This window comes from Megalobrama amblycephala, linkage group LG11 (genome assembly GCF_018812025.1).
Source record: "Megalobrama amblycephala isolate DHTTF-2021 linkage group LG11, ASM1881202v1, whole genome shotgun sequence".
In the NCBI taxonomy this organism is placed as follows: domain Eukaryota; kingdom Metazoa; phylum Chordata; class Actinopteri; order Cypriniformes; family Xenocyprididae; genus Megalobrama; species Megalobrama amblycephala.
In genome coordinates this window covers 25,090,442-25,111,965 of record NC_063054.1, presented here as the reverse complement: position 1 = coordinate 25,111,965, position 21,524 = coordinate 25,090,442, and the positions used below count along the sequence as shown (strand labels likewise).

Here is a 21,524-nt window from a genome sequence, read left to right as displayed (position 1 = left end):
AAAAGCCTTTTTTAGTGCAAAGGCTGACGGGGGGAGGTCGTTCTGTTGTCTGGGATGCAATGCATCAAGAAGCATTACTGTTCACAACACAAACTGGATTGTGGCCACGCACATTTCTGCCTACAATTTTTAAATGATTCAAACACAAAAACAAATCCTTATCTACAAAGGCCGCTGGCTATTTGTGACACTATCACCAGAGAGTTTTATTTAAATACATTCTCTCTGCCAGCTCATTTTCAAGATGACTGACCCACCCTTGCCAAATACCTGGAAGACTGTTCAGGAGATAAAATGGCCGCACAGGGCGCACAGAAACAAGAGGCCAGAGAACCTTAACTGACAGAGTACATATGGATACCGCATTGTGCTCTGCTCCCTTTCAGTTAGAAAACATTGTTTATGCTACTAAAAGCTGTTTTAAGACTGTGCTGCTAGTTGTTCCAAAGCACTGGTTAAGGAGGGGGAAGGGGGCAGAGAGAGCGAGAGAGAGAGAGAGAGAGAGAGAGAGAGAGAGAGAGAGAGAGAGAGAGCGAGAGACCAACAACACTCAAAAGCATTTGATTGGCTGAGGCCCTCTGTAACCATCCTATCAGGAAGCAGAAGAGGAGCAGGCATCACAGCAACTATTTTTTAGTCCCATATAAGAGAACAAGAGCTAAAGGCCCTACAAAACTACACACAAACATTTTTCTCCATGCATTTTCTACACTTAAACTTTTATTTTTTTTTAATTAATACAAAAAGAAAGATTTCACATATCCTTTCAAAAAGCATTGATCACAATGAGCTATGATGTGTGCATGCATAGGTTTAGGTAAGAAATCACCTATCATGCCTAGAGAGGACAGAGCACAGATATCAACCAAACATCTTTTTGGAAGAAACAGACTGTCCTACCAGTTAACTAAAAAAAAAAGTACCTAAAGTGCAAATATAATAATAAAAAGTAGCCTATTTAACGAAGTTATTCAAGTCACAACATTTAAAAACATAATTTTGTCATTGGTAATATAAGGAATTACATATAAATAGATGAACAAAAAAAACTAAATATTGCTTTGATTAAAATCATTAAATATGGACAGAACAGAAAAAAAACAGTTGTGAAAAAAAAATGCTTTGCATATTTGGCATGTCTCTATTTGTGGTACAGTTTCTCTTCATTCATATATTAGGCTAAATGGAAACCAGTAGTTTTGATACTAAAATGTTTAAGGGCATTTATTTTATTTTCAAATCAGCTAAAAGTTAAGATTTTCCAAGCTTGTCTTTTGTCTCTGGACAAAGACACACGTTGACTTTAGATAACGAGTCGGGTGAGTCACAGAAAGATCAGGTTTCACATAGTTCAAGGCGGACGAAAATAAAACATGAAAACATACTGGGAAAATGTCGGACAAGCCCAATCATACACTTGCAGTTGCCAGGAAACTCTTCAAGAACTACAAAAAAGACACTTCCTTTCTGTGGTCTTTAAAGCAAAGACATACATGCAGCTGTTTGATTTTGAGAATAAAAATTTGTAGGTACATGGCCAGTCATTATTTTTACTGAAGCTGTTAGACTATGTCCATTGGATAAGCATTAACAACAACACTATCTTGTATAGTGTAACAGTTTTCATTACAGTTCAGTTTTACCTGATGCAGGCAATGCAAATAGCATAACATTTCAATAATGTGTGAATTCTATCAGGCACTGTTATGGACACTCTTTGTTCAGGGTCCTGATGATATCAAATTTATCAGTGAACAGACAGTACAGTATACAGCCATAGGACTGCTAAAATAATGTGTGAGTGTGTATGTATGTAAAATTAACCCTGAGTATGGAGTACGCGGCCTTGCCACAACAGCAGGCGTTTCCTCGCGGTTCATTTTACACGCTGGAAATAACAAAACAGCAAATGTTACTTATTTGAAGCATTCGAAAACCGTCACATTAGAAACTAATTATATATATATATAATTTTATAGAGAGAGAGAGAGAGAGAGAGAGAGAGAGAGAGAGAGAGAGAGAGAATCTGGTTGAGTTCTAATCACTCTCGGTCTCCTTCTCTTCCTTGTCGTTTCCACTCACTTGTTGTTGAAATAAAAATGGAGGCTAAAAAAGGAAAGGCGAGTTCCCCTTAGAAATACCACCCATTTCTCATGGATCGAGTAGGGGGTTGGTTGATGGGGGAGGCGGAGGTGAAGAATGAGAAAAGCAAGTCACGGTTCTTGGGGTTCGCATTATTTTCGTTTCCCAAAAAAAACAGGCCATAACAAGAAATAATAAATAAAGTTATCTCATAGTCAACAAGATGGAAGCAGGCTATATCAAAAATATAGATTCAGAAAGGCAGAGAGCAGTGCTCAACAGGATATCTGCTTTTTCCCGACAAACTATCTTCTTTTAGAAAAGACAAAATAAATCCACTTTGTGAGTCTAACAAAAGTACCTCCAAGTTATACTAAACTATGCAATACAGTTAAGCAACCGAATACATAATTTCCAATGTTTTCGGAAAACAGTCTATCAAATTCGATTCTGACAAGCACAAATGTTGTAAATACAAACTCTACCATGTCTGTTTTCACATATAAACTTGATTAACACAACAACAAGCCAACTAACACTAAAATGCCCATAGTCACAGTTTCTGCCACGAAACCCATTTCAAACATTTCTCCTCTTATTTACAAATCAAGATCCTTTGATTTTTAACACTTTAATGCATTTAAATCCTACTAGCTTTTAAGACAGCCTCTCTCAGCTAAGCTAACGGCTAACTAAAATGATACCTTTGCTCACTTTGATAATTTATTATGTTGAATGCCGTGAATGCGATATAGGTGCAAAAGGTAAGACAGGCAGCATAACAGTAGGCCGATCACTGAATGTTTACAGCAAAAAGCAGTTCTTAGCACGAGGTTCTTGGCAAAGTGGGATTGTGATTATGGCTACATCAAGCTAACATGCAGACCAACCAACACGGTGTTACATCATTTTAAAAAATTATTTTATTAATTAACGTGACAGCAGAAACATTCAACCAAGATGAGCTGAAAGAGGAAAGCTACAACTGGTGTTGATAAACAAGAGCTGATATACTGAGCTCCCAACTTCTGCATCAACTTTAACTAGTTCATTAAAAACATAAGCTATTGCCATCAAAACCTTCATAGAAATAACAAAGTACCTTACCTACAGCGTCCTCCCAACGTATTTGAAATTCAAAAGCCTATTAAAGGTGTTTTGTGTTTTTAAAAAATCCAACATCAATGCGAGGCAGAACAGGAGGCCTTCTCTTGCAACCTCGGTGTTTCCTGTGAACTGTAGACCGCGAGGCACTCAGGCTATCTTCCAAACTTCTCAGTGTCCCTTACGCAAGAGTTGAAAGTTTCACATTTTCTCCCATTTACGACATTGTGCGGTCTTCAAATGTTCACGTTGAGTTGCTAAAGAATACATCAATATACAATGTTATTTCACAAAATTATAGTCGATATTTATATGGGTATGTACAGCACTTGGTGATTCAAGGCTGTGATTCAATCTCATGTCCTTTACATTTGCAGTATTGCCCATCCCCCTCTCTACACCGGCATCAACCGCGGCTCCCAGCGAAGCCTACACACAACCATAATACAGGGTTTCCTCCACAGCGGAGCAGGGGTTCATTATGAAGGCGGACTTTCAGCTTAGCTCGCGCCTTCTGGTTTGCTATAGGGCAAGAATGTGTCAGTCGGTGTAACAAACAGGAACGCGCATATCCTGTTGGATCGTCGAGGAGCTTAATGTTGTCGTAGACGAAAAAGAGGCAGAACCTTGTTTTTTGGAGGTGCCTCACTTCTCTAGTCAGCATTCTGAAGCGTGAGATGGCGTTGAGAGGGCGGCAGGAGATGTAGGTTTCGGAGACGAACTCCTAATTAAACTGGATACTCTCGAAAGAAGTGACTAAGGATTTGGGAAAAGATGTTCCTAAATACACACGCCATGGAGTTCAATGGTCTTTCGTATAAGGGATTATTATTTTTCTTTTATCCGTGTAAAAAGGAATAACAGTGTTTTGTTATACAGCCGTAGCTGCACGGGGTCTCCTTGGTCGCTTTCGCAGGGACCGCGATATTAGAGCGTCAACAATACTGCGAGGAATATATGAGGGGATCCGGGATTGGACTGGACGTATGATTTGGTGCAGGATTTTATTCTATCCAAAATTTTAACCTAGTTGGCGAACTGTGGTCCGCGATTTAAAAAAAAGAGGACTACAAGGGGACCAAACATATGCCAAAACAATAAACCACGCGTAGAAGACCGAAAACCAATTAAATCACACCCACTGTAATGGTTTTGCGTGCGGTTTGCGTTGCAGATGATAAAAACATTCATTTTAGGAATGATTTACAACGGATTATTACAAAAAAACGCACACTCGAGGTAGTAGTATATTTTAGAACTAATAAAGGCTTGAGCCGTTTCTGTGAAGAGAAAGCGTGACGGGTACATGTCGTTTCTGTGAAGAGAGCGTGATTCATGCACGCCCTCCGCAGTTGGACAGCGTATCTACAAAAGCGTAGTTAAATTCTCATTACTTAAAGAATATACATTTATTTTTACAGTCAGATAATTTATTAGTAGATTTTTTTGTCCATTTCAGAGCAGCCCACAACGTACCAGCTCACAACGGTCTTCACCGACTTGTGTTAACCAAAATTTGCAAAAATGAAAACGTATCCTGCCGCAACATATGCAGTTACATTTGCCTTTAGATGCACTATAGTAATACATTTATTATATTTAATATATGCATAGACTTATATTTTTCAACAGGATTGGAAATGTCATTTAACAGCATGTGTGTCCGTGTGCATTGCGCGCGCAACTGAAGAGGGTGGGCATCCAGGACGTGTATTATCCAGGATGTAAAATCAATTTATGTGAATACATGTTTGTCAGTGTCCATGTATCGTACGTGTTTTGATATTATTTTATATCTAGTCCTTTTTTATTAATACTGTGGTTTTGAAATACTTTTGAATAATATTTATTTGAATTTAAGGAATCACCAAACTACCTATCTAAAAATGTAAGTCAATGCAATAATAGAAGACAACTTAAGAAGACAGCAACTGACATTAAATATTTCTGTGTATTAATTTTTTACTTTAAGTAGTTTAATTACCATGTCTGTCTGAGACAAAGCCTTTGTCTACAAACGCTCGTTTAATGAATGTTTCTCAGGCCATTTTGATGATGCTTATATTGTAATAAAGTAACTTATTATATACCTTTTTGAATCTGTTAAAATGAAATGAGCAAATATATATTTATGGTTTAACAAGCTAACCTTGTGGGGTACAAAACCCTAAAACACATTTTTGAGATGTTGAAATGAAACCACACATAATTTTGAATCAGCGGAAATGTTTTTTTGTTTTTGTTTTTTTTTCTAAATTGAGCCATTAAAAAAAGTTTTAAGGAATGCACAGAATTTGACACTATAGCCTGGTGTACAATTTGAAATGCAATTGATGGGCACAATCAATGTCATGAACAAGTAAGTTCTGTGGCCATTAGTTGTTTCTATTACTGTATTGTAATTTTTAAAAAAAAATAAATTAATTGAATTAATTATGAGTCTGCATTCACTATACTAACAGCTAAAATAGTTATGGGAAAATAAGCAAATTATCAAAAATTAGGATAGGCTACAGAAATCCTTAAAAGTAAAATGACCAACACAAATATTGATCTACAACATTACAATTATTAACTCGCATTGTCACAAGTTGTGGCAACGAATCAAAGAATTTAATTTTAAAGGTTGTCTCGTCATAACACAAGCAGCTGTCTGCAAAAGATTGTTTATCAGACTGTTGCAGTTACGTAACAGTCATGTATTATGGCTAGGGGAAAAAAAGGATTTTTGAGATTTAGTGCTGATACAATTTTCTGTGTTTACGAATGTTTGTGTGTGAGTAGTCTTGATTGAAGCCAAAAGTCTAGCGTTGAATGTAGACGAGTAGGCAGCTGTGGTCAGTTGAGAAGACACCTCATTTATCATAGTAGACCAACAGGAAATCGAAGGAGCGTTCTTCGTTGCTAACAAAATGAATACATGTATATCTTCGTTGCTAACAAAATTAATACATTTGAAATACAGACCAATACCAATGTTTGCAATCACTACATTGGTATGCACATTAAGTGGTGCCAGAAAACCATTTTAATGTTGCTGTTCTATGCAAGAGACATGACATTTCTGTTACGTGATTAAAATCACGTAATATCACAATGGAGGGAGTGTTCAGGATGGGGAGTGACGGATGAATATATAAGAATTAGGCCTGTGTGTCACCTCATACAATGTACTGCAACAGGAAGTCACTCCCTGTGTCCAAATTAGTTACTTCCCCATAGCAGTATGAAAAATGAGTAATGTGTCAGAATTCACAGTATTTATAAACAGTAGGCTAAAACTAGTCAAATAACCTACTGCTTCTGCTAAGAAGAGAATATCCAATTAACACTTTACTCTTCCATGAAGTAAGAGTTGAGGAATTTTAATAAGTAACACAACTGACTTTGTGGGTCAATAAAAACATGATTGACCTAATATGTCCCGATTTTTTTTTAAAGGTACCACTTAGAAATTAGGTACAGGGATGAAATTAATTTAAGGGAAAAATGATAAACTGTACATTGGGTTTAAACTGATTTTATCATTGCAATAGATGTAAATGTTTAAACGTACAGTCATGTGAAAAAGTTAGGACATGCTATTGAATTCCAGGGTTTTCTGTATCAGGACATGAAAAAAAATCATCTAGTTTTTGGCAGGTCTTAAAATTTGGAAAATAAAACCTCAGATGAACAACACGACATACAAACTTAGGACACCCTATGATTCAAATGCTTGCAAGTCCATTTTTAGCAACAATAACTTTCTGTATGACTTTTTCAGCCTCTCGCATCATTCTGGAGGAATTTTGACCCTCTCTTCTTTACAACGCTGCTTTAGTTCAGGGGTGGGGAATGTTGGTCCTGGAGCCTGGGCCATTGTCCTGCAGAGTTTTGCTCCAACCCTAATTAAACACACCTGAAGCTAATCAAGGTCTTCAGGATTACTAAAGTTACAGGCAGGAGAGTGTTTTTTTTCAGGGTTGAAGCTAAGCTCTGCAGGACAATGGCCCTCCAGGATCAACATTCCATTCCCCTGCTTTAGTTTATTGAGTTTTGTGGGCATTTGTTAATGCACAGCTCTCAACACAGCATTTCAGTCAGGATGAGGTCTGGACCTCGACTGGGCCATTGCAACACCTTGATCTTTTTTTAGCCATTTTGTAGATTTGCTGATGTTCTTGAGATCATTGTCCAGTTGCATGACCCAATTTTGGCCAAGCTTTAGCTTTTGGACAGATGGCCTCTCATTTGACTCTAGAATACTTTGGTATACAGAGTTCATGGTCGACTCAATAACTACAAGATGCCCAGGGCCCATGGCAACAAAACAAGCAGAAAATCATCAGCCCTTCACCAGCATGCTTGACTTTTGGTATGAGGTGTTTGTGCTGATATGCTCTTTTGGTTTTCACCAAACTTGGCGCTGTGCATTATTGCCAAACATCTCCACTTTGGTCTCATCTGTCCAAAGGACATTGTTCCATAAGTCGTATGGTTTTTTCAGATGCAACTTTGCAAACATGCCATACTTGTCCCATGTACTTTATAATTTAACATGTTAACTAGTTAAGTTTGTCACATATGGCTTTTCCATTTTGGCTTTATTTTTGCCAAACAAATAATGACACGATGTGATGTGTTGTTCATCTGAGGTTTTATTTTTCAAATTTTAAGACCTGCCAAGCACTAGATGATTTTTATTATGTCCTGATAACAAAAAGACATTCTGAGGATACACACCAAATTGTCAAATTCCACCTAATAGGGGAAACTACAAAGAAAGAGAGAGAGAAATATGGAAATTGACATTTAGCATGTAATTTCTGCAAAGACTAGACAAAACCTGTGATTGAGGATTGAGAGGAATTGGTGCTTGGTTGCTAATGAGTTTAAATAGTATGTTATATAATAGTAATAGCGTTTATATAAATACTGTATCAGTATTTAGGCTTTGTCAAGCCAACATATTTACATAAATAGCTACACTCAGGCAGATTTTATCATCACAAAAGGAATTGGGTACGTTTAATTGTAAACAATAAAAAATAACATTCACACGATAAAAAAGAAGAAACATGTTATACATTATACTTTTACAATGGCTATTTGATTTCACAAGCATCAAAACATTGGGTTCTACAGGCACATTAAGTATAACTTTTACATGTGATTATAATTCATTGTACATATTTTTATACACTGCTATTTAATTGACAACTCTCCTCTTTGAGAACTTTTTTAGCTCTATAGAAATTCAGGGACCTGTTGATAATATCAATTAGTTGTCTTCTCGCATAATTTAAAAGCTGTAAAAATGCAATAATTTGAACATGTCTGTTGTTGTTGTTAAACTATGTAGGTAGGTTTTTAATTTTTTTCCCCACAGGTTCACTCAGTAATTTCTTCCTTCATTAAAAAGTTATACAAAATAAATTAATTGTAATATTGAAAATATGTTTCAAATCACATACACTCACATAAGATTAAGACTACAATGATTTCAGTGGCTTAATAAAAGCCGTTTTATTTTACATAGAGTGGGTGACCTCATGTTGATTCGCATTAGCAGTCGAATACTACTCATTTAATCTCAGTAATCAACCTCCCTTTTGCTTAATGTGTATATTTCCACAAAGGTATTGATGGGGTGGGCGATACAAACAAAAATGTAACGATATCTAGACCAAATATATATGCATGCAAGTACATGTCAACTTATTCTACTACCCTAACAGTCCACTAATACTCTAATTAGAGTTAGTTGACATGTAGTTGCAAAGTTACTTAGAGTTAGTAGAATGTCTAAAGTGAACTATTGAAATAAAGTCTAACCTCAAAAACTACAGAAAACAAGAGTCCTTATGAATCCAATTAATGTTAGAGCTATCACAAATTTGATGAATTTAGATTTTTAATTTGAACAATATTTCAATGAAAGGTAATTAAAAATACTGTTTTCACTGCAAGCAATGAGTATGATGACACTTTCTTTTGTTTTGAAGCCTCTTCTCCATTTCACATTTTGGATAACCTTCCATGGCAATACTGACTAAATACAATTACCCAACGTAATTTAGTTTTAACTTTCCAACTCAATTTCTGAAGTAAATGAATCTGTGTGATCGCTTCTCATAACAGATTATGTGAAAGTTGTTTAAACATGCCTGGGTTTCTCCCACAGATCGTGGCTTACATGGTCATGTAAATGTATAAGAGACAATCTTAAATGCATGGAAATGTTACAAACATACAAAATGGTAACTATTAAATATGTGAGTTTTGTTGAGTGAGTCATTTGTTTGTGAATCTGACTATACCTCATTGTATGTTTGTTTTTGTGTGCAGCTCGCAATGACAACTCAATATCATTTTGCAGTTCACTTCCTTTTCACATCACATTCAATTCAAATTGCAAACTCACATTCATACTTGGGGTAAAACATAGTTTCTTTTATCGTAGTGCTGGAGATTCAGCACTGAAGGAAACATTGGCATAACCACAATAGAAACAATACTCAAATAGTTATACTGGTTGACAATATAATAGCGAAATAGCGGTATATCGGTATATCGCCCACCCCTAGGTATAAGTAACAGAAAACATTTGCTTTTGCGTGAAGATGCATTCACGTCGCTAGCTGTCAGTATAAGTCATCACAACATAAACAAAAAATTACTGAGTGCACCTTTATCTTGAGAACCATGCTACTGTGGGGAAACGCTGACCCCTGTTCTTTCTGTGGTACATCACACATCTACACTTGAAGAGTTTTTCCTCAGCATTACAGCAGTTTCAGACTGCCTGTGACGTTATTCACCATCTCCTCTTCTCCTATGATGGCAAGCACAGTGCATGAACCTGGCTCCACCTGAGCACACAAACACATCAATTTCCAGGCTTCATCAATATAGTCACACAAAACTGCATCAGACAAAATACATCTTTAAAATGTCTTCCTCTCTGTATATTTTCCATTTTATGTCAAATACATGTAAGAAATTAGCATATACAACCATAACCCATGAAAAAATGTAGTCTCTAATATTACTATTTTAGGTATTTTGTACTTCTAAAAACAGAATAGTACAGTCCCACCATTTGCCACATTAAACAATAACCACAATTCGTTCGCATGTGCCGCTAACCTGTGTGTGTCCAGCATCCTGTACTAGCTTTGTAGGAAGACTGAGGCTCATAGCAAGAGCCTGCAATTCCAACAGGTGTGCCATGTTAGTGCCTTGTAACACAATCTTCTTAGATCTAAACAGCCACAAAAACATACAAACACATGCATCTTTTAACATAAATACTTTGATTCGGTGAGGATTCCTTTTTTTAATCTGAATACAGATTGGTTTAATAGGGCCTGTTTTACACCTGGTCACTTTGAAACACTTTCAAGATCACTCCATCCACTTCAGGAGGTGGTCCGAGACGCATTCCAAATTAAACTATATCTGGTTGTTGAAACCAAACATGTAAATTTTATTCCACCCAAAATGGTAAAAATATAAACGTGCAAGAACATGTTATAGGCTATATGACATTTTACAGTCAGATATGAGAGCGCTACTGCAACACGCATCACCACATATATGGCCCACCACAGTTGAGTATCTCTCTTTGCAATACGCAATCTGTCGAAAACGGAAGTGAAAATTCAGTTTCATTAAAAGTAGCAAAACTCAATTATCTTACTAGTGCTGATGCCGCTTTCTCTCCTATTAGCGGATGATAAAATGCAGCTCATATCTGTTGCTTTCGTTGATGTGAACTCCTTAAATTTGCATACAGCGTGGGAATTGAAGATCAGGTTTATATTAGTTTTGTGGAGACACATTTATGTAAATGGAAGTTTTAAAGGGGTCATCATGACATGAGAAATCAAATTTGCCTTGATCTTTTGACATACAGTACTTTGCAAAAGTCTTAGGCCCCCACCAGCTTAGTTTTAGCAATGTTTTAATGACCATCCATATTTATTTTTTTGTTTTTATTACAACACAAACAGAAAATACAGGAAATATGTACACAAAATGTGATTTTTAAATGGCTTCTTTAAGCAAAAAAAAAAAAAAAAATCAGTATTAAGTGACCTCCTGTACTCCTTCCATTTTCTCAAAGAAGAAAATCTGAAAAAAAATTCTCATATTTTGAAAGTTTTCTTGGCCTTCCAGTCCTTTTCCATTCCATTTAGGTTTAAGAGGGCCAGGTTCCTGCTATTGCTCAAGTGTAAGGGGAGGTCACAAAAGACCACTTTAGTCTACAGAAGTCGTTTTTTCCCCTGTTTTTTAATACTCCATACAAATTTCCTGTATTTTCTGGTTATATTCTAATAAAGAGACTGAGAAATAATTATATATGGTCATTATACCATTGCTAAAACATCTAAAGGTGGCCTACTGTATAAGAGGCCTTTGTACAATTAAAACATGGCAATTGTAATGTTACATTGGAAAATACATTTACATATTACAGTCATGGATCGCATGGGAGGATTATATGTTTGTTCAGAGCATTTGTTTGTTTGGTAAATGTGGCACAGTGTAATGGAGAGTTTGCAAATAAACTTTTGTTGACAGATGAAGCAGCAGTAAAAACACATGAAGTGACCCAAAAAAGGTCAAAAACTTTAATTCAGATACTTTTAAGATTTTAAGTCTATTGTGTTCAAAAAGGCTGCATTTATTTGAATATAGTAATATTGTGAAATATTATTACAATTTAAAAAAACAGTTTAACTATTGTAATACATTTTAAAATGTAATTTATTACTATGTTGCCAAAGCATTTTCAGCAACCATTACTCCAGTCTTCAGTGTCACATGAAGTTCAGATTTGCCACCACAAGAATCAATTAAATTTTAAACATTATTAAAATAGAAAACAGCTCTTTTTTAAGCTGTAATATTTCACAATATTACTGTTTTTACTGTAATTTTGATCAACAGTGCAGCCTTGGTGAACATAAGAGACTTCTTTCAAAAACACTAAAAAATTGTAATTATTCCAACGTTTGACCAGTAATGTATTCAGGAAACGATCTAAGAATCAGGCTAAGGCAGAAGGATGAAACAACAGTGATATCTCTTACCCAGCATGGTCCCATCTCCAGGCCATTTCCCTCCAGCTGTTTTTCTCCTGCAAGGCCTGATACAAACCCACTGCTGCATGACCCACCTGCGCCGCCACCTACAGGGACACACAGCTCATCTGGATAACTGGACTAACCAGCGGATTGTTTCATTGCACATCATCTCAAATGTTGGTTTAGTTAATATGAAATGCCTGAGCTAAAGTCTGTCATCAAAATGACCTCCCAGATCTATCTCACATGATTGTGTTCACAAACATCAAAGCGCACTAGCCAGGTGGGATTTAAACTTTGTCGGCTAAAGACCCAAGTTTGGTTTGAAGATTAAAATCGTACCAAGCACACTGATCTCTCACCATTCCTGATTATTATGCCGGGTTCAAACTACATAATATTTTTGTCAGTCACGATAGTCACTGTGACAGATTATATGATTTTGACTCCTAAAATCTTGTGTCGTGGACAAAAACCATGTCAGACTACACGTTGCTACCTGAACATTCATCGCGTGCTGCTTTAACCGCATGCGTGCTGTCATCGAGAAGGTGGGACTATTGACTGACAGAAGGTGCTGTAAGCATAAACAAACAATGGCTAGCAGCATGTTTTGTCTTGTTGTCAGAAAAGCCCAAAAGTGGACATTGGATTGCATGGATATTTGGATTTTCTCCAAAGAGAACTGAGGTAACATTTTTTCACTCTATCGCGGTAACTTAGTCCTTCGAGGAAACATCATAAATGCAGAAGTATTGTTGCCATAGCTCCACAAACATTTCCTCCATTGTGCATTCCACCTAGCAGGAATGATACCATTGTCTCTCTTTCGTTTTGGCATGTTTGAAAGCATGTTGGAAGGAGCTTCTGTGCTTCTGTTGGCCAGTGTCACACATGTGACGGAACTAGTTGTGGACATGTGAGCATTCATATGTAAATTGTGCAAGCTTATTTTGTCCAATAGATCGAAAGATTAGAAAAAAACCCCACCCATAGACCCTCCCCTCGAAGAAATCACAGTAGGGATAAAATCAAAAGTGGACAAAAGAGACCAAATACCAGGCGTAAACGGGTATGTGTCTCCTTCCTCCGCTTGCGAGGATACAGGTACAATTAAGGACAGGTTTGTTGTTATAGTTAGGTTTAAGGGTGGGTTAAGGTGTAAGGGAAGGGTTAACATAAGGGAAGATTGACCAAAAAGCATCTTTAATACAAGATGGAAACAGGGCCTTGAACACATCAGATGGAAACTGTGCTTTTTAGAACTTATTCAGAGCAGCGCCATTGTGAGGGATAAACTTACTGTATTTTCTTACTGAATTTCTTGGAAAGATATTTTTGCAGTGTTTCGTCTGCAGAACAATCCAAAAACACAGTAAATAACAGTACAACAAAGATGGCGCTGCTATGAATATAGTCTATTCGCAGATGTTTTTTGTGATATTCCAATTTTGTGCAACTTTGGATGGAAGCATCAATTTCCTTTGGCTTGCAAATGAATCACTGTATCAAAGTGCTGAAAAATCGGCACACTGGCGACATCTGCTGGTCAAAGCCATGTAAATGCAACAAGAATACAAGGCACATTCTATAGATGCCTTTATTTATATCACAACCTTATTGTTTTCACATGGTCTCACACATTTTAGGGAAAATAAATCTCATTACACATAAACCTAATAAAAACATGTCATTTTATTTTGGTAATTCTGTTAGTTTCATTAGCTTTTACTTACATGCAACATAGAACACATTTATACCGTAATTGCCTTTCTCATTATTATGAGATGTTAAATCATTATTATTAGAAAGTTTCTCATTTTTATGAGATACCAAGTCATGATTATCAAATAAAATGTGATAATATTATTGGTGGAAAAAATCTGTCTTACAGAATCACATTTTGAAAATTTTGTGGCAGAAACAAGCTTCAATAATAAAACATAAGGCAAACCAAAATGTCTGCTTTGAATTTCAAAAAAGGTATTCTGCAATCACTGAAGAAATGAAAATGTGTTGATGTTTATGGATGGATCGATTTTATTGATCACTAAGGACAAATTTAAAGGCTTGTGAAACCCTAAAACACATTTTGAGATGTTAATTATGTTTGAGCTGCATATTATTGAAAACAATACATTTTATGGTCACACTTTATATGATGTGTCTTTAACTACTATGTACTTACATGAAAAAAAATAAGTACAATGAACTTATTGTGCTGATGTATTGCAGAACACTTGTGCTGCTATAAAGGTGGGATACAGGTACAATTAAGGACAGGTTTGTTGTTATAGTTAGGTTTAAGGGTGGGTTAAGGTGTAAGGGAAGGGTCAACAGTGTAATTGTAGATGTAATTAGAAATTAATTATTTTTTAATATAAGTACAATGTAAAACATGTATGTACACAATAAGAGCATCGTGTCAAATGATTAATTTAAAGGTGCACTATGTAATATTTTCTGTCCGCTAGAGGTCGCTAGAGGCCTATTCAAAACAAAGGCGTAGCTTGATGACGCCAAGTTTGATTGAGGAATTTTGGGACGTGTAGTCTTAACATCACAGCCGGTGGAAAAGAATTGGGATAGGACTCGGGAAGAAATCATGCTCATGGATGCGGTTATTAACATTACTGTAGTATGAAGCAGAGCAGGAACGAGTGCTGTGGGAGCTGAACGAGGCCACAGGAGTGTTGATAAATGGCATGCAATTAATTTTAAAACGTATTGTATGATGGAGAAAATTCTGTATTACTGTTACTAAAAATAAAGCTGCATCTGATGCTATATTAGCTACTTCACAAAATAGCGTTTTTCTCTGAGGCATGGTAAAGCATGGTACTCGCAAAAAAAACCCCCAAAAAAACAAGAAAATTAGATTTAAACAATAAGACTAAATGTGTTGAGCTATATAACAATAATTAGTTTTGTCTATAAATATATCAAAACAGTTGTTCCCTTGCCTATTAAAATATGTAAATATTAAAGCATCTTTGGTGTTTCCATGGTTTCTACAAAATAAAACCGTAAACCGAGGGTAACGCGGGTATGACGCAATTGACAGGCGACTCCTCACACGTCCCGGAGCCTTGGTTAAAATTGCAATTTTCTCACGATTTACAAATAGTTGCAAACATTTGGGATGTTGTAAGTACTCAAGTGAACAAAACATATAACACGGGCCTAGTGGTTTTTGGATATTTTACTGAAAAATTCTTATATATTGCACCTTTAAATGTTAGTACATAGTAGACACCTAATATAAAGTGGGACCCATTTTATTATTTCAACACAAATTATGTAGAATAGTTTGATGAAGGTGGTTTGTTTGTTTGTTTGTTTATTTATATATATATATATATATATATATATATATATATATATATATATATATATATATATATATATATATATATATATATATATATATATATATATATATATATATATATATATATTTATTTTTTTTATTTTTTTTGTTAAGAAATTTCATTCTGCTGGTTGTGAAATGTTAGTGAAAAAAATGTTATTATGATTGGTACAAAGTAGGGCTGGGCGATATATCGCACGCGATTCTCACGCGCATTTCGTCAGTAAAGCCAGCCCAGCTAAATCGCCATCACCTGCTTTCAAATGGAACGGCTTTTAATAGACAGAGCCGTAGTTCACGGACAAGCCACGCAAAATTGGGTTCATTATCGAAGTCGATTCATCTTCGATAATGAACGCGATTTTGCGTGGCTTGTCCGTGAACTACGGCTCTGTCTATTAAAAGGCGCTCCATTTGAAAGCAGGTGATGGTGATTTAGCGGTAATCAGGGAACCGGCTTTACTGACGAAATGCGCGTGAGAATCGCATGCAATATATCGCCCAGACCTAGTACAAAGAGCACCCTCCTCATACATAAGATCACAAAACAAAGGAAAACTCAAACACACATACAAACACAAACAAACTCACACACACACACACACACACACACACACACACACACACACACACCCCTCCATCTCATTCATACTCACTCATATAGTGTTGTAAATTTGAAAATTGTAATAAATAATATCTACCTTTCCAACACCCATGGACAGCTCCATATTTACAACAAAAACCATTTTGAACATCAGGTCCTCATCACCCTCTTCCTGTAATAAAAAAAAAAAAAAAGGGGTTGCACAATTAAAAAAATTATAGTAATCGATTTATCATGGCTGCCTCAATTACACAGCATTCTCTTTAGATTTATCCCCGTTGAGACAAAAGTTTCTATTTATTTATTTTCTTGCAACGTTGAGAACTGTAACCAATGAGTGCAGGAATACAATGGCCAATCAGAGATGTTTAAATCAGTCACTGCATCGACGAAATTTGCTGAACTTTTTTGCTGATTTTTTGCAATTTTGTTCAGCTTGAGCTTAGAGTTCAGCACTCCTGAAAATGCTCATTATAACCAACAAATTGTAGACAGAATGTAAATAAGAGATTTATTGTGTAGTGTAGACAACTTCACTGATTATTAATAGCTTCAGTTATTATAAAGGGAGTGCTGTGCTATTTTCTCACTTTCTGAATATATTCTATTTACTGTTTGAATAAAACCAGTTGCCATATACACACTGCAGTTTCAGGCATAGCAAAAGTTTTTATTTGCAGGATTAAATCTACTAAATAAGTGGTTCTTTAATAGGGGCCCTCAACAAATCACAGGGGCCCTTCCAGATTTAAGGCTTAAAATTACTTAAAATTAGACAAAACATGCTTTCAAAGAAGCTGAAACAACTAAAAATCAAGATCAAGATTTAAATTTGTCCCCTCAACAACTATCTTTTTCTATATTTTACCCCCACAGCACCCACAGTCTTGGAAAGCTGGATATATGAAGTGTGATTTCTAGACCTGGAAAAGTTAGGAAAATTTAAATCTTAAACCACCGGGGATTTATTTATATATTTATAATTATTATTTTTTGTAATGAACTTTTTTTTTTTTTTTTTGGTAAATTGTGATTTTTATTATTAAAAAATTATTTTCAATTTCTTATCCTATCTATATTCAGTACATTATGAACAACTTGTTGCACTCCTAGTTGCTGTAAATAAAACATTTGAAAGCAGATTTGTCTTTAGTACGGAGCCCCTAAAGGGACCTTTGCAAAAATAAAAAAATGACGGAGTTTCGCGTGCTCACGAGATACTTTCGCGTGCTCACGAGATACTTTTGCGTGCTCACGAGATACTTTCGCGTGCGCACGAGAAACTTATGTCGTGCGCACGCGTTACAATTTCCGGTTTGTGTATACTATAACCTACTTCATTTGTGCGTCACTGCCTATGAAGAATGTCAGAGTAGGGATGCACATAAACTAATAAAGATCATGAAAATTTAAGAGAAAATGAGAGTGGATGCACATGAACTAATACAGCTGTATTTGCTCAAAATCTGGCTTTCTTAGACCAGATCGTCTAGGATGAATCCAGCTAATTATTCGTTTTAATTAAACACGTGCCTTCCTTATATCTAAAGTGCTTTATGTCAATGGCTCTGCTCGCAATAAGCGCTGTTAGAATTGAATGGAGAAAATAAGCATGTCTCTGCCACCTGTAAGGATGCGTTAAATCCGACAAAGTGGTTTAATAAAGGGCTGTTTGATCTTGTGAAATATGAAATTTTAGTACGCCTACATTTTACAGTTCCAGTACTTTTACATGGGAAAATATAAATATGGCCTACTGCCCTAACGAAATATAAAGGTTCATCATTTTTACTGTACCAATGTTTTTTTCATGAACCATTAAACGTGGCATTATGACAATGCACACTGAGCCCATTTCCCAGCGCGATTCTTGGATGCCACAAATGGACATAAGTCCTTGAAAAATGACGCACTTTCCTAACGAAAACCACATTTTGAGCACTTTTTACTGTATCAGCCTTATTTATTTATTTTTTTAACTTGGCAAAAAGAACAATGCACACAACTATTCATATCATGGCCATCACAGAGAATGCTTTAAAGCAGACAGACATAAGGCCCTGATATAAACTGCCCTACGAAAGCCACAGTTCAGCAAATAGATCGTTATTAATTTATGCACATCCATACTCGCATTTTCTGTATATTTTTGATGGATCTTTAATAATTAATGCGTGTCCATACTATTTTCTTCTTTAATAATGATCTATTTGCTCAAAATTATAAAGAAGAAGATAGTATGGATGCGCATGAATTATTAAAGATCTATTTGCTCAAAATTATGCAGAAAATGCTAGAATGGATATGCATACATTAATAAAAATATATTTGCTCAAAATTGAAAATGTGAGTAGCCTATGAATGAATTAATAATGATCTATTTGCTCAAAATTATGAAGAAAATGCGACTATGGATGTGCATAAATTAATAACGATCTATTTGCTCAAAATTATGCAGAAAATGCGAGTATGCATGAATAGGCTAAATAAAGATCTATTTGCTCAAAATTATAAAGAAGAAGATGGTATGGACGCGCATGAATTATTAACGATCTATTTGCTCAAAAATATGCAGAAAATGCGAGTATGGATATGCATAAACTAATAAAGATCTATTTGCTCAAAATTATAAAGAAAATGCGAGTATGGATGAATTAATAAAGATCTATTTGCTCAAAATTATAAAGAAAATGCGAGTATGAATTAATAAAGATATATTTGCTCAAATTATGCAGAAAATGCGAGTATGGATGTGCATAAATTAATAACGATCTATTTGCTGAAATGTGGCTTTCGTAGGGCAGTTTATATCACGGTCTTATGTCTGTCTGCTTTAAAGCATTCTCTGTGATGGCCATGATATGAATAGTTGTGTGCATTGTTCTTTTTGCCAAGTTAAAAAAATAAATAAATAAGGCTTATACAGTAAAAAGTGCTCAAAATGTGGTTTTCGTTAGGGAAGTGCGTCATTTTTCAAGGACTTATGTCCATTTGTGGCATCCAAGAATCGCGCTGGGAAATGGGCTCAGTGTGCACTGTCATAATGCCACGTTTAGTAGTTCATGAAAAAACATTGGTACAGTAAAAATGATGAAACTTTGTATTTCGTTAGGGCAGTAGGCCATATTTATATTTTCCCATGTAAAAGTACTGGAACTGTAAAATGTAGGCGTACTAAAATTTCATATTTCACAAGATCAAACAGCCCTTTATTAAACCACTTTGTCGGATTTAACGCATCCTTACAGGTGGCAGAGACATGCTTATTTTCTCCATTCAATTCTAACAGCGCTTATTGCGAGCAGAGCCATTGACATAAAGCACTTTAGATATAAGGAAGGCACGTGTTTAATTAAAACGAATAATTAGCTGGATTCATCCTAGACGATCTGGTCTAAGAAAGCCAGATTTTGAGCAAATACAGCTGTATTAGTTCATGTGCATCCACTCTCATTTTCTCTTTAATTTTCATGATCTTTATTAGTTTATGTGCATCCATACTCTGGCATTCTTTATAGGCAGTGACGCACAAATGAAGTAGGTTATAGTATACACAAACCGGAAATTGTAACGCGTGCGCACGACATAAGTTTCTCGTGCGCACGTGAAAGTATCTCGTGCGCACGCAATACATTTCTCGTGCGCACGCGAAAGTATCTCGTGCGCATGCGAAAGTTTCTCGTGCGCACGCGAAAGTATCTCACGCGAAAGTATCTCGTGAGCACGCGAAACTCCTTCATTTTTTATTTTTGCAAAGGTCCCTTTAGGGGCTCCGTACTTTTGTCTTTACTAGAGGTGATATATTAACCTATGAAAATTTTAAAAATCCAATGAAAATTGTTGTGGACAACAGTGGGAACCACTACCATAAACTGTAACACGTACAATACTCAGAGTCAACCCCAAAACTGTAATGTCTGACAAAGTCATAATAACTGAAACATCACAACTGATTTATAAAACAGATGTTAACTAAAATATACAGATCTCAGCTTGTTTATGTATGTGTATACATTATTAATCTGCCATAATGTTTCTTCAAAACAAGTATTTTACAGTAGATTCAATTAATCAACATTAATAATCACAATAATGAGGGTGAGTTGACAGTTATGATTTTGTCATATTTGTGCAGCGAGTCCTACAGACAAATCTGTATTCACTGTAAAGTACTTTAAATATTGTATGCATGTATGTACCTCGTTCTCCAGTTTGTTGAAGTAATACATTGCAGCCTCCTCTGCAGACACATTCTGTGTGTGTAAGAGTGCCTGTAACAGATAAATAAAAGCATCTCATTCCAAAAGACAGCAATCATGACCATAGAAGATAAGTCAGAATCTAATATCCAGTATACAAACTGTTCTGGTGCTCAAAATGTTTTGAGCTATGAGAAACAACCAATACTGCAAATGCACTGCCAGTTCATTTTAAGCAGGTTTGGTGTATGTGTAAGATTCTGTGTACCTGCTTGGCTGCCTCCTCAGGAATGTCCAACTCTCTGAGCTGCTGCAGGAAAACAGGGTTCACTTCCTGCTGGGACTCCATTTCTAAAATACACACATTATAAACGCCTTATATTGTTTTCTAACAGACTGTAAGTGATATACTGTCAGGTTTTAATTGAAGATAGCAGCTTCTTATGCTGAAGCCTCTGACAGACGCATTTCAATTAGGTCAAAATGAACGCAATGCCTTTCACTGCCGACACATCCAGACTCATATAATATTAACTGAGTGTCCGTTATATGCATTAATATTTTCATGCTACATCAAGTTTGTAGCTGCTAATGCTAATTCCAGTACTGCCACTCATTTGGGGAATTTCTGAACAATCTAAGTAAAAGCAGCTCAGGACAATTGTATTCTGTAATTTAGGGTGTTAACGATCGTGTCTCTTACCTGCTTTACTGAACTACTGAAAGCGATTATCCCCCAATGAGACTGTGAGCTTCTTAGCGAGCGATTGTTTCTTCTTCTCACTTCCAAATAGACATAGATTCATTTGTGTTATGCGATTACTTTTAACCTCTCATTTCCATTAAACGCCGCTTATAGTTTTAAAAAAATTGCTGCAACAATGCCTTTCCATGCAAACGTGAACTACACATTACCGTATACACCAAGTTCATGGGTCATGTCGGTTACATTTCCGGGTCACCGACTCTACAAAGCCAAAGCTTCTCGGACAAACCTCCCTGTTTAAACGTAAATGTAAATTAATAAATGTATTCTTCGTTACGTTCTGAAGCTATCAAACTAAATTAAATTATTTCAGTTAATAAGACTA

At 35.9% G+C, this 21,524-nt stretch overlaps 2 protein-coding genes across 6 annotated transcripts in view; both read right to left on the bottom strand.

Annotated features, from left to right (window-relative positions):
* Positions 1–3,716, bottom strand: part of setd5 (SET domain containing 5) — a 41,416-nt gene extending 37,700 nt beyond the window's left edge. For 2 of the 5 annotated variants that reach the window (XM_048206932.1, XM_048206935.1), the window contains exon 1: positions 3,190–3,713. The gene's annotated coding sequence lies outside the window, so the exon portion shown is untranslated. Of the gene's footprint in view, positions 1–3,189 lie in introns of all 5 variants that reach the window. The other 3 variants (XM_048206931.1, XM_048206933.1, XM_048206934.1) reach the window with 3 other exon arrangements.
* Positions 3,717–7,808: 4,092 nt separating this feature from the next.
* Positions 7,809–21,524, bottom strand: si:dkey-19e4.5 (UBA_like_SF and PTH2 domain-containing protein). The gene is made up of 7 exons (XM_048206941.1): positions 21,137–21,524; positions 20,702–20,784; positions 20,434–20,505; positions 16,332–16,406; positions 12,267–12,364; positions 10,318–10,432; positions 7,809–10,040 (listed from the first exon to the last, which is right to left on the bottom strand). The coding sequence occupies exons 2-7, from the start codon at positions 20,780–20,782 to the stop codon at positions 9,954–9,956; spliced, it is 528 nt and encodes a 175-aa protein (XP_048062898.1). The 5' UTR covers positions 20,783–20,784; positions 21,137–21,524; the 3' UTR covers positions 7,809–9,953.

Coding starts and splice junctions, on each gene's coding strand:
- si:dkey-19e4.5 (XM_048206941.1), bottom strand. CDS start 20,782: ATGGAGTCCCAGCAGGAAGTGAACCCTGTTTTCCTGCAGCAGCTCAGA. Junction 20,506..20,701: donor CTGAGGAGGCAGCCAAGCAG/GTACACAGAATC, acceptor TATCTGTTACAG/GCACTCTTACACACACAGAA. Junction 10,433..12,266: donor TGGAGATGGGACCATGCTGG/GTAAGAGATATC, acceptor GTGGCTGTTTAG/ATCTAAGAAGATTGTGTTAC.